The following is a 14271-nucleotide window of genomic DNA, read 5'->3' as shown; positions in this document are numbered from 1 at the left end:
GACATATGGATCTGTCTGAAAGCGTTTTTGGCAATCTGGAACAATCAAGTAAGAGGCAGAGCTGATACTGCACAGAGACATCTCTGTATTAAAATATACAACTGTGTTTGATCTGAAGTATGAATCAGATTTTTTGTTCATTATAAAAAAAGCAAAACAAAGTGTATGAATTTTAATCTTTGATCAGAGATCAGAAAACACTTTTAATTGCTCTTTGTTTCTGTCATGAAAGTTTATTTGAGGACTGGGAAAGCAGAGGTGTTGATACATAGCATTTGCACGTGAAATTAAGCCTGTGATCATTTCCTCTTTTACTCTAACAGCTCCTCTGAATGACAGATGTATCACCTTATTAACACCTTCAAATTGGTGCTCCGAGTTGGAGATACTGTATGTTGGCAGTGTCTTGTTATGTGCATGCTTAGTGGAGTCTTTAGTGTTACACCAGCATTAAAAGTTGAGGATGCTCTGCTCTCCCCTAGTACAACATTTCAACATCCTTTGTGTGGATTCCATCTGAACCCAACCCCTGACCCTTCCCTTGTCCCTGAGCCTGGGTCTTGCCCTCATGCTGCCGTCCATCCTCCTAGGCACATGCTAACCTGTGAACTTTGCTTCGCCTCTGGGGCCAGGCTGCCAACCCAGCACACAAGAGAAGAGAACACAAGGCGGAAACTTGTGCCTTATTGCGTGTCATACCTGGGGGTGAATTGTATTGTGAAAAGCCGACATCAGACAGTGATCCCAATTTTTAAGTGTCAGCTGTTATATTTGGAGTTATTGCCTAAGAAGTGTATCACTTAAACAGATTTTTTTTGTCTGAATGCAAGCTCCTGTAACACTAGACTGACTGCAAACCAAACTTCCTAACCTCATTAATTAGGAGTGGGTCACCTGGGTCAACGTGTGTTTATTCTCAGGAAGGAGCATTAAGGGGATTAGCACTAATCAGAGGGGATTATAAGCAGCCATTACACAGCTTGATGGTACTTTCCTGCCTGGTCTCTTCACTTTGTACACCTGTGGAGAAGCATATTTGGTTTGGAGAGAAGGATCTGGATAAGTACTCCTCAGGAAATGTAAACAAAAACATACTGGACCTCTTGGTTACCTTTGACCCAAACTGCAAAGAACCCAGTCTGTTAAAGAATGTGTGTTTAATGCAGGATAAGGGAAACTGTGTGGGTGATGTTTCATACTGTTTTGATGATGTCACTTGATTGTAAGGATCGGCAAAGGTCATGTTAGGGTCATTGTTAAATATTCTGCCCAGTACAATACCTCTGATATCATGTTGTTGTATTATACACTGTAGTATACTTAGAAAAAATACTTTTTATACAGCTATTCAATGTGTTTTATTTATTTATTACATTGTCGATTTACATTTTACATGTAAAACATACACAAAATGCAACGTAAAGCATTGCTGCAAATCAAAAGACTCAGAAGAATGACTGAATCACTTTGACCAGCCACAACATTAAATTGCTGCTTACATGTTAATGCAGTAATAATAAGAGAATGATATGATATACTGACATGGGTCACTGTTAATACCTCTGATTCTTTAAGTACATTTCTGATTATAGGTTTTACTTAGTAAAACTTATAATGCAGGATGTTTATTTGTTATTATTAGTTACTTTAAAAATGTACAGTACGTCCTGCATTTTGGGAGGTGTTTTGAATGTTTGCCTCACATCATCCATGATATATTAGAAGCATATTTTCCTGTAATGGAATCCCTTTCTGTATCTCCATTTCAACTACCACAAAATTACCATACAGCTGAATCAACACCTCTCTGACACAGTGTCAGCACAATGAACATGATGTGATTGAAGTTACTGCAGAGCTATTGTGCTGGAAGACATTTAATTGGACAGGTATGAGCTAGTAACTTTATTTAGATGATAGAAATTTGTTATGATATTATTATAACAGCTCACCAGCTGATGTGCACCCTGCACAGCCCATAATGGTTGGTATAGCTCTGTTTCATCCAAAATACACACCAATGAAACCTTTTCCAGGCACAGAAACCAGGAAATCAAGTTGCCTGTGGAGCCACAGAGGCAAAGGAAATTGTTGCATACACATTATCTGTCTTTGGATGTGTATGCGTTTTTACTTCAGCATCCTCATAGCGCTGCTATTTAATCACGATTTATCAAGCTTTTCACTTTTATCAGCCTCTAAAAAACAGGATACAGGATAAACAATATTATGCTTGTCAACAGTGTTGTTGTTATAGTGTTTATATAATGTGTGGTATGCATGCTCTCAGGTCTGTCCATGCGCTCTGGTCTTCATTAGCCTTAGACCGAACAGCTTTGCGACCTGACAGAGAGCCTTTCATGTGTCCCCTGCCTGGTCGCTGCTCACCAGAGCCTAACCAGAAACATGCCACTGCCCAGGGCAAGGTCAGAGCTCTCACCATACTGCAGCATTAAAGCAGCGTTGCTTTTTACTAATGGAGGAAGGGGGTGGAGGCGTACTCTGGTTTATTTTTCAGTTGTTGTTTTTTTGTTCCATCATTCTCATACAAGATATTTTCCATCAGAAGCTATATTCCACCTCATCATATTAAAGAAGTACTAGCACAAATGGACACAGTCCATGTGGTAGTAATCTGAAGCAAATGCCTGGCTCCGTTTGATGATCTCATTGACCTAAAGCTCACATCAGAGTAAAATTTGGAACTTTCAAATCATCCAGGTTACGACTGGTGTCATCTGAAAAGGGAAAATGAAGTGCATCCATTTTATTTTCCGCCTCATGCTTCAAAGCCAAACTAGGGATTGTACCTATCATCAAAACTCAAATTCCCCCTATGCTTTAGGGAGTAATGTTTAGTTACAGCTGTTCTGTCAGCTATTGTAGGACGACCCATAAAAGTGGCTTAGATTTGACAAACAGTGATGCATGGCTCATTGCAGTGTTAATCTGCAGAACGGGTGCAAAGAGGTCAGAGGAAATGTGTTGGAGAAACAGCCTATCTTTGTTGCGCCCCACTGAAAGGACTCGCTGTTCTCAGTTCTAATAAAATAGGGGATCATTTCAACCAGAAGACGGTTGAATATTTAACTGACTGGGTTTATTCAAAAAGCCAAATCAGTAATATTGTTTTCAGAAATATGTCTTTAAATGAAGAAGAAAAATCTCCTGCCTGGTATGTAATGTCATGCAAAGTGAATAAGCCCTCTCTGGCCTTGTACCATCAGAGACAACGCCTTTGTACTAATGACTGGCCTATTATATAGTTGTTGCAGTTTTTTCCCCTTTCTTTTATGTCCTCAGAGACTTGGACGTCTTGCAACACGCTTTAAAGGAGGCTGGAGGCCCTTTTGTGTTGAGGTTTCCACACTTGAGGGCCACAGTATTTGGTGTGTGTGGAGAGGGAGTGTGACAGTCTGAAAGGGAGAGGGCTGGCTCGCACAGAAAAGGAGCCTTGCCTAAACACTGGCCTGGCTCCTAGAAAAGAGAGGGATTAATGTGCACAGACCAAGAAGAACTAATCTCCTGTGATATAATAGAACTGTACATAAACAACATCCATGAGAAGTGAATGGTGAAAGCAGTGACTGACTGAAGAGGCTGAGTGTGTGAAAACAAAGGCTCTGAATAATTTGTCACTCGCTTGTGGAAAATGGGGAGAAAACTTCACAACTAAACAGCTCGACAGCAATGACTCTTCACAAACACTACGCCTATTTCATATAGACACAACCAACAGAGCATTTTATTTTATTTTATTTTATTTTTTACACAGTCATAGTTGTTGTACTGACACTGATTAACCTCCAACAGTACAATGGGAAATCTTTACTGCAGTAGTAGCACACTGAAATGATTTTTGGAATTTGGAGAGAGTAAATTTCCTTCAGTGTTTCAGCAAATTAGAATGACAGTCTGAAACAAGACCGTGGCTCCGGAGGTTAATATACAAAACTCATGAAAATGCATTGATCTGAGGCTGGAAAGCAAACTGTAAAAGTTACGAGCAATTAAAAGTGATGAACAATTAGTGAATTAAATGCTAACATGCTATTTACTGTTTACTGAAGTGATTTTATGGTAACACTAATTTATAAGGCTGTAAATTTAGTTTATTTCTAAATAATTTCCTAACACATTTCCTGGAAGGAACCATGTGATTTGGTATTAATTACAGGTACAATTAGTGAGTGATGAGTTGGTACACTTCCAGTTATTTCTAAATGCTAAGCTAGCACAAATGTGAAGCCAGAAGGTGAACTACTCAAGCAAAAAGTAAAGTTTGTCTACAAACAACCATCCAATTCAGCATAAATGAAGAATACAATTTCAAATAACTAATGAATAAACTGTAAATATTAACTGGGGTTTACACTGAGCAGTTTGCTTCATGGAAATTCATCTGGAAGTCAATAACAAACTCAGCACAACTCAGTGGACTGACTAAAAAAATCAGTGTTAGAACTTTGTCTCTATTTTTCTGTAATTAATATCAAATGGCTCTTCACAGGAAACTTCCAAGAAATTATTAAGAAACAGTAAACCTGTAAAATGATTTATGATTTTACAGCTTGATCTGTGATGATTTTTGTAAATATTATAATTATATACCTGTTCTGAGATGAATCTCAGGACAAAGTGCAAAATTTATTGTCTGTGGGTGTTTATTTTTTAAATCTATGCTGAAACAATAGAAATGAAATCCAATCAGGATTATTATATATGCCCTACGAAAGACTGACATACACAAATAAAGCTTGAGGCTTTAAACACAAAAACACTGCACACACACTGTGGGCTTAACTCTCACAGTGCCATGCTTCTCTCTATTTTCTTGTAAACCGTTCCACTTTTGCTTTTACGAGGGTGAAAGGCTGCAGTGCAGAGGAGGGATTTAATGCTATTCAAACAGAAAAGTGCTCAGAGAACCAAAGCATTACACTGAGGGGTGCCTGACCTCAGGCTGCTGGACTAGATGACCTGTTTATTTGGACTTGCAGAGCACGTGTCTCAGGCTCCTAGGCTGATCAGCGAATACGCTGTACACAGACTCTGCCACCTTGGATTTTACAGCCAAACTAAACAACAGTAATTGCCAAACAGTTGCGCACTGGGAGGAGAATCATCTATTTACTGTACACAGCAGCTTCAGTTAAACAAACAGCAAAGGGAAGTGGTTACAGATTGTTTTATTACTTAGCAGTTTGTACAGTTTCTACCATGGAAAAATAACATGTAACATAAGACTGTATTTACAATTCCATTTTTACAAAATGTCTTTACAAGATTTTTTTTTCTTTTTGCTGGTTCAAAAAAATTTGAAACTAAAACACACAAAACATACACATTCACACACATCCAAACCAAAGGTTTGTAATACACACATAAATAAATATAGACATTCACTGACTGTTCCACGACAAATATTTCTACAGCCAAGAACATGTACAATTCATCATTTTCACACATAATAATTTCATTAATAAACATTACATTATTCCCGATATAATTCTTTGTTAATCTGTTAATGAAATATATTGAAAAATATTGAAAAGAGGTAACACAGACATTAGCTCATGCCAACAGATTGCTAACAGTTGTCATGCCAAACCATCACAATCTTTCAATTTGAAGCAAGTAATTCATTTACAGTTCAAAAATCAAATGTACTACATGCAACATACTATGTGAAATATTCAGAGTTAGACAACAATGACTTTAATTACATTATCCATCTGTACTGACTAATATGTATGTATGCCTAAGCGCCACTTGAAAGGGTAACACAAAATAAATAGATGAATTTCTACTTTTCTTCTTCATGGATACACAATTGTTTTACAGTTCTGGCATTTCCTCCCATCCATGTTCAGCCATCTTCAGTAATAACTTTAGCGGTTCTTGGATCTTACTTTTACCTGGAATTCCACAGCTTCTTTATGAGTCTGGGTGAGTTGGTGAACTTTGAACTAATCAATGCAGAATATGAAACCTTGCAGCTTAAATTTCACTGTAGAAATCAACCCATCTGGTGCCATGTGTCAGTCTGGAGAGAGCGGTTAAGAAGGAACAGCTGATGTGTCGTGGAGCCTGGAGAAGATGGACCCATGTTTGACGAGCCGGGGGGTCAGTTCATGGTCTGGTGCACTGTGTTTCTGTTTGGTTCCACACATTTCTTCTCTGACAGGCAGGAGCAGAGATCCGCTGGTACTTCTCCCCGTTGGGTTTGCCTCGACATACGGCTCAGTGTCTCTCTACTAATGGCTTCTGGTGATGAGAGTGGTGCTGCCGGAGCCTGGGTCCTACAAAACAGATACCACTTAGAAGCTGAACATCTTAGTAACAATTTAACACTGTACTGTTGCAGATGCCAAACAGTTTTTAACCAGTTATCTAGGTCATGAATACATTTTATATCCTCTCCTTCTGCTGAGCTAAACACCCAGTATTAAGTGTCTTTTCTTTAAAAATGATGCTGCGTAACATAAAATAATGTGGCAAAAGCACAGCATCTTTTCTTAGTACTGCATATTTTTTGTGTGCAGCAGGAACATGCTGTAAACACAAGGTTGGCATATTATCACCTTATATAGTTGATATGGTGAACTCATCAGCAAATAGTTGCCTATACATCCAACAGATACAAAGCACCTGTAGTTTTTAATGAAGCTTAGGAAGAAGTTCAGTAAGGAAGATCTCTTCCTTCACATTCGGCTTGTTCCGCAGTGGGTTGACATGGGTTGTTTATTTCGAATCAATTTCTCTCCGTCATCTGCATTCCCATGCTGTCAAATCTCCCTCCACCTTCAGTGCTGACATCACCATATCTTTCTCGAGCCAATCAGTCACTGGCTGCCGTTCTTTAAATATAGTCACAGTTCTGCCTGTTGGTCTTTCAGACCTAAGATTACACAACCTATCTCCTCCCCAAAACCACCACAACCTCCATGATGTCCAGGGTCACAGTCCAAGGCCTCCTCCAACTACCTGTCAGCTTCTCTACAAAACCATCACCAACTTATCTTATCTCCTAACTTCGTGTGGGCCTACACTTAATGAAGACGCTTCACATAGCAGGAGTCTATAACTTCAATAAAGTTATTGTCATTTTCATTTGATCCCTCCTTACTGAAATTTATATGGGAGCAATATTCACTCTCTTTTTACTGTAGCTTTGTTTTGTTCTACACCAGTTTATGGGTGGAAGGCCTGAAAACAGCTGCCTGCTGTATCTGGAAACAGCACCAATAAGAGAGGTGAGGGTGACCCAAAACTGTAAAGTGGGCTAAAAGAGCAGCTGCTGTAAGTGTCTGTGGGTTAATCACCTTGAGATTCATTGTTGATATTAAAATATATATTGATCATACTTAAAGGAATAGTTTGACATTTGAGGAAATGCATTTATTAGTTTCATGGCTAATGAGCTCACTAATCAACACCAGCCAGAGAGCTTTGCAGTGCTTGTAGGTAGATTGCGTTGTTGTTTGACACAGCCAGGCTAACTATTTCCCCTTGTTTCTAGTCTTTGTGCTAAGCTAAGCTAACTGGCTGCTGTCTGTAGCCTTACATTTATTGCACAGATGTTAAGAGTGGTAGCAATCTTCTCATCTAACTATTGCCATAAAGTGAACAAGCAAGTTAAATAAAATGTCAAACTATTGTTTCAAGGAAAAAAAATATCAAAGATCAAAATAGAAAAAATGTATTTGACAGATTATCACTTAAACCGAACTAAAGCGCAACTCATAAATTCCTTGAGTTCTCTGACATAGCAACAGCTGACAGTACTTACGATGTTGAATGACTGGTAATATGTTCGGGGTCTGGAAAGTCTTTACAGTGGCAGGACCTTCTCCTCCAGTTGTTATGACTTGCACCTCCAGTCTGTAGTAGGTGGATGGCCGTAGGTTGGACACTACAAGTAAGTTATGATCCTGCCAAGTGAAAGAAGAGAGCAGCATAAGACATGCAGTCAGATGAAATACAACAGAAAGGGGCCCTTGAATTTGACAGGACTTGAATTTGAATGGGCTGTAATCCAGGGGAGTATCAGCTGCATAGCTGTCTTTGCCCAAGCCACAGACAAAAACAAAGACTCTGTTTTCATAAGGCTTGCTGTCTCTCTTTTTTTGCTGCCAGCTTGATAAAATGTGCGGTGGGTGGTTTTATTTATAGATGAGCTCCAGAGGCTGGGAGGTGCAGATAGGCGGAACGTGTTGTTGATGGAGCAGATTATGTCAAAGAGCAGCTTTGTCAAAGCTCTCACGGAGGATGAAAGAGGAAGATGTGAAGGCAGATGAAAAGGCAGAGGAGGAGAACTTCCAGCAGGACACAACACTTCCTCGGATCAACCCCTGGCTCTGTCTGTACACCTCAGCTTATCACAAGATTCATGCAAAGAGTCCATAGCAGTGTCATCCCTAAATCACCCTCACCTCTGAAAGATGCCAAAATGAAATGCCACAGATAGAACATACTGCACTATTGAAAGGGACACTATATGACGGATTTGCCCAAAATCTGCATCATTTAAAAACAGCCTTTACTGTGTTACTAAAAAGGAAGCAAGACCAGAAAAAGTCCTGTTTTGATCAGGACGCTTACTGGAGGCAGGATCTGGGACTGGGAGATGATACTGTTGGGCAGGCTGTTTTGCCGGCTCTCAGTGGTGATCTCGGCCCAGGTGACCTGGAAGCCTGTGATTCGCTGATGGGGAGCAACCCTGGACACGCGCCACAGGAAGTTTCCCGTGATGTTTCCCTCGTTGATGGAGAAAGAAGCCGTCAGGTTCTCTGGCTTAGCCAAAACCTTTGGATGACTTGGAACTGTTAGAAAAAAGGTGGCATTAGTCATGTTCATAATATTGGCACAATATTTGGGAAATATGCTTTTGTTGCTTTCTTACTGAGACCTGGATGAGAAGGATGATGCTACTGTTATATGTGTACACTAAATACTTAGCTGGAGCAAAGATGCTTCAATTAGCACAAAGACTGTGACATGCTGGAGTCTCCACCCAGTCTCCACTTCATGAATGGATTATTTATACAATTTCAAAAATAATTTCACTTGATTTTCAATAATACATTCAATAATAATAATATAGGTTTCAATAACACATTCATGCTCAACTTTCACAAAAAATAGAGAGAGGTGACATCATGTCCTGTCACCATCTTTGCTTAACCGAAAAGAAACTGTATGACCTGAGAAACTGATTAAAACAATGTTTTTCCTGGAAGGGACCAGATTATTTTTGATTCCACATCATTAGAAGAGTCTACGAGGATTCAGGAAATACCTTCAGAGTTTGGGTGAGTGTTATGAAACGACAGTTTGGAAAGTCTCAGTTTCGCATGTTCACAGAAGATTATCTCTGAGACTCGAGTTTATGTACGTAGAACATGCGCTGGGGCTAGGCTACCTGTTTCCCATTTCCAATCTGTAGCAGCTTAGTTTAGCACACAGACCGCCATTACCATAAAGACATGAGAGTACTATCTATCATCTCATCTAATTCTTGGGAAGACGTCTATTCTTCTACGATGTTGATCTGTTCTTTCACCTACATATACATTTTGTCCATTGTCATCATTATAATATAAATGTGTGTGATTATTACCAGTGTGGATCAGTTTTACAGTGTCAAACCACTGAATACTCACCTCCCTCACCTGGGCAGGGGATGTATTTATGAGTCTTGCTCCGGATGGTGGCACAGGATGGGGTAAGGAAGGTGGTGCTCTCATCCTTGGAGCGTCTCTTGGATTTCAGCATGTGAACAGTGACTTTGTACTTGCAGGAGAACAGCAGGCCCGGGAGGTTAATGTAGTTCTCCTGAGCCAAGAAACACATTATTCAGCCCTGATGACTTTGACATGTCACCTAGGTCAGGTCCCATGGAGCTTCAGAGATAATTAAATACACAGCGCTGGGGCAGATCGCATTCCCACTCAGGCCTCAGAAACATGCCCCACATTATAGGACCACTTTGAACACTCATATGGTAGGGGTTAGACCACTGCTCCCCTATTCAAGCTGCAATATAAATAGGTTTTTATAGCTTCTGAATTGAAGTAGTAACATAAACACAAGAAGAGCTTAATTACAAAGAAACATCCAAAATGAATTCATATGTAATTTGAAAAGAAAATGGCCTCTAATTCCAAGCTAATGAATTCTTCTCTTTACACTCACTTCAATCTTTAATTATCTGTTGAACTTAACAAAAAAACCCCAACTTTTCTGATATCATTTTTGAGAAAACAAAAGTCATGCTGACTACTAAATTCAGATTTTGCTTTTATAATAAAAAGGTTCTGCATTATTAGGCGGTCCCTTGAGAAAGAATGTGTGTCTGATATAAAACAGCTTTGATTAAAAGTGAATGAGGCATTGTGCTCACATAAAAGAACAAGCCTGCAACCCTTCCTGGTGATCTACAGAAAATGGATTTATATTTCCAAGCAACCAGAGCAGTGCTCCCCAAAGAATGTATTGTTTACCAGGCTTCTGCCATCCTGTATCAGCCTGAACCCAAACAGATAACCCCCCCACCCCCACACTCTCTCAACCCCGACACAGACCCCACTGCAACCTAAAAGAAAGCCCCATACAGAAGCATGGCCGGGGCCATCAGAGGTGAATAATCTCCCTTTCTGGGAAACACACCACCTGCCTCCCCAAAAGACTGACTCATAATAGTCAAAACAACAGCCAGTGCAAATCGAACAAAACAGGGTTTCAGGTTCACTCAGTGGAGATGTTTTCTTTAGATGAGCTCTCCTTTGTAAGCATCAGACAAAAGCTTAGGTACATACTTTGCACAGCCGGACACTGCTCAAGTCACAGTTCTGAGGGGCCAATCTTCAGTTTTAAGGTGCGTTGCTGGGGACGAACCTGTGTGACTGATTTCTCTGGTCCTCGGGTCTCGTTGTGGCTGCAATACTCTGGCATCCACTGGACATGATAGCGACTCACTGTGGGATCTGAAATGAGGATGAAAAATCAAAGTCCATGTCGCACAACAAAAATACAGCTCGGTACTAGGATCTTAGACTGTGCCATAAACCTCCACTGTTGCTTAAAAACAATGAAAAACACATCAGAGAAACATATCGCTGCACTGGTTGACATCTTTCCTCATTACAAACCACCTGACCCTGATATTTAAAAAAGAAAAAATTGCCCCAAAGGCACTGAACGACCATAACATTTTATAGCAGCTGTATTAGGGTCTTGTGTTTCGTAATAAGGAAATATGTTGCTAACTGCAGCAGTGTGGTTCCCTGATGTATTCTTTATTTGTTTTGAAGATCAGTGGAGGTCTATGGCAAAGGCAAATAAGCTAACCCAGTTCTGATACATTGACAAACATTAATCCTGATTAGAGACAGATCATTGTTGGTCTTAGTCTCTGTATGAGTGTTGAAAATAATGTTAATATAGAAAATGTCCAGCCTTGTCCTCTAACAACTTTCTGATATTTAAAACAAAACAAGCAATCACATTCCATTTTATTTTTTTTTCACCAGACACAAATGGCGTGACCTGGAAGTGACCAGTGTGAGAGTGAGACAGCCTTTTTCAAGCATCTTAAGCTTTTGCTGAATACAAAAACTGAAAGATGAATGATATAAGGCTTTAAGTACAGGGGTTAAACAAATGTAGTGGGGTTGTGTCCCTCTTCCTCTAAAATATAGTGGGGCAGAAGTATAAAGTAGATTTTACTACCTCAGTGCAGTATTCGAGTAAATATACCTAATTATATTCTAAAGACTCTATCCACTGAACATTAATGTGATATCAGAAGGCAATCTGACAGGGTGAAATGATTAACTGATGGGTATCTCACAGAGTACAACACGCCCTATCTGAGATCTGATATCACCGTTTCCATTACTGGTGATCATGATAACTTTATATCTGTGAAAACTTGAAAGCACTCCCTTCTTTATCTTTGCATTAGGCTTTGTTTGCTAAAGGCTCAATTCCCAAACCAAACTTTTCAGTGTCAGCTCTAAGGTTTTGCATTCTCATCAGTGGAGTAGCAGTCATGCTGGGACACCCTCTCTCAGCTGCAGACTCCAGCAGCAGCATTTGCTTCGTTTCTATATGGTAGCTCCTGCAGTTCATCAGCCCCATTACCTTCATCTTATGTTACTAAATTTATTATTCATTCAACTGTGTAGCCTGGATATGTGAAATATGTCTAAGATTAATAATTGAGTTATGCTGTGTTCGACACTTGCGGGAGTCTGGATTGTAGTAGCAAGATAAAAGGGGTCCTTTGAACGCTTAGACACAAATCTGGCAATCGGAGCCCCTGAGCTCTTTGGAAGCAGAAGAGAGGGATTACAGGGAAACGGGAAATGGGGAAAAAATAAACAAGATATGCTTAGCCGAGTCTGACGGAGAGGGGGAGTGGTGTGTAGAACAAGACATGAAACATGGAAATCAGGTAGAGAACAGAACCTCAGCAGTGTTCGATAAATCATGACTGGAAGCGGGCCTCAGAAGTGCCGCCACTGTCGGACTGCTGGCTATTGTCTGTGTGTGGAGCAGACAGCGATATATCGTCTGAGCTGGTGTACAGTGAGGTTCTCTTTTGTCTGCTGGAGACAATCCAGAGACTGATTTGGATTACAGAGACAATGACTGAAAGTTTAATCATGGTTCACTTAACCTGTCTCCTTTCTCTGTCACACAAACCAGATGTCCAGAGGCTGTAGCTCTCCAGACCATCTGTACAGTGCAGTACAGAGGAAAATCCTGAATAAATGAGTGGTCTCTTATGGGATGACCGTGCCCCCCATCCATACAGCATGAGGGGTCACTGAATGGTGAAAATGACTTGAATCATATGCTACGGACTTTGCAGACACCAGATCTCACTTTACTTTTACTATACTTTTCACTTTATTGTATGTCGGGTTTTCCTTTCATTTTCACAGTGGTGTTGTCGGAGTTAAAGTCAGAGTCATCCTTCAAACTAATGAGTGGCAGTGGCACACACCGCCGACCAGAATTACAAAACAAAAGATGGAAAAAGAAGTTGGACCAGTGTTCACTATATGATTCCACAGCTGTGCTTGATCCTCATCAGCATCATTAGGCTCTCTGAGTCCAGGCTAACCTTGCTAACAGTCCTGGGCCAACTCTATCTTCCCTCTCTCTCTCACTGATTCAGCAGTTGGTGTCTCACCAGTCCTCTCCTGCAGCCAGGGTTTGCATTCTTGACTCTCAGATGTGGAGTTTGGCTTGGGTGATGACATATATTAGTAGCATAACATAGACCAGTGAATGGGACTTGACAGGTTACCCTGAGAGCATGGATTTCAAGGTTTCCATATTTCCACTCTGCTATTAACAGAAGGGATGGGGAATGGATGCTCCTAGGACAGGCATTCAGATAGGCTTTAACCCCTTGTGCTGCAATTTGCGACTGTTTCTGTTTCCTATGACATTGGGTCTTGTAAAACAAAATGGGTCGCTTCAGTGAAAATGCAAGAGCAAGAATGTATTTAATACAGCTGTCAATAAATCCGATCATATGACTCCAGCTCTGTGTTCATTTTCCTTTACTGAATGGCGGCTCATGTTGGCAGTCCATGTGCAGGTTTACACCAACTTGCCTACCATTCACATCACCCAGCTTTAACAAAGACACATTGTTTCATTGATTTAATTTGCAGCACATTTATAAAAGGAGCTTTCCACTGTTTGAGTAACCGAGACCCAGTCATAACACTTTATTTTGGAGTAGATAAGTCAGAGTGATTGATGGCCATAATGGGGTGATAATTAGATTTTAACAAAGCTATAAATCAATACATTAGAGCACATACCTCCCCGGTGCTTCCAGTAGACACGGACTTGCAACTGGCCATCCTGGTAGAAGGGTGTGCCTACCTCTAGAGGACCAGCAGGGCGTTTGGGCAGGGTGGAACCAAGAGAGGATATATCATCCTTCTTTGACTTGAGCACTGATTTTACTGGGAAAAGAAGGGAGAAGTGTTTGCTGCCGTAGCTAAGACACAACAGTGACTGACTGATTTGTGGCAAACTCTGCAGCATGGTAACAGAAACACACAATTATTTGTGAAATCACAGCAGTTACAACACATTCTTCATGCATAAGTGTGGTGTAATTTGATGGGTACACAAAGTACTAGAACTGCCACGATTAGAGGTTCAATTCCCTCTTAGAGCCATATATGGCTAAAATGGACACACTCATAGGTTTGGTCTATGCTTCCTAAACATCCTGGA

General features: G+C 40.3%; 1 protein-coding gene across 2 annotated transcripts in view; it reads right to left on the bottom strand.

Annotated features, from left to right (window-relative positions):
* Positions 1-5166: 5166 nt before the first annotated feature.
* anos1 (anosmin 1) overlaps positions 5167-14271 on the bottom strand; it is a 40277-nt gene continuing 31172 nt past the window's right edge. Inside the window, exons 9-14 of one of the 2 annotated variants that reach the window (XM_020596494.1) lie at positions 13848-13994; positions 10900-10988; positions 9666-9837; positions 8605-8825; positions 7793-7934; positions 5167-6302 (exon numbers count right to left, since the gene is read on the bottom strand). In XM_020596494.1, the coding sequence (XP_020452150.1) occupies positions 6244-6302; positions 7793-7934; positions 8605-8825; positions 9666-9837; positions 10900-10988; positions 13848-13994 (830 nt within the window). In that variant the 3' untranslated portion in view covers positions 5167-6243. The remainder of the gene's footprint in view (positions 6303-7792; positions 7935-8604; positions 8826-9665; positions 9838-10899; positions 10989-13847; positions 13995-14271) is intronic. The other variant, XM_020596495.1, reaches the window with a different exon arrangement.

This window comes from Monopterus albus, unplaced genomic scaffold (assembly GCF_001952655.1).
Source record: "Monopterus albus unplaced genomic scaffold, M_albus_1.0 scaffold30.1, whole genome shotgun sequence".
Taxonomy (NCBI): Eukaryota; Metazoa; Chordata; class Actinopteri; order Synbranchiformes; family Synbranchidae; genus Monopterus; species Monopterus albus.
This window is presented reverse-complemented; position numbering and strand designations above follow the sequence as displayed.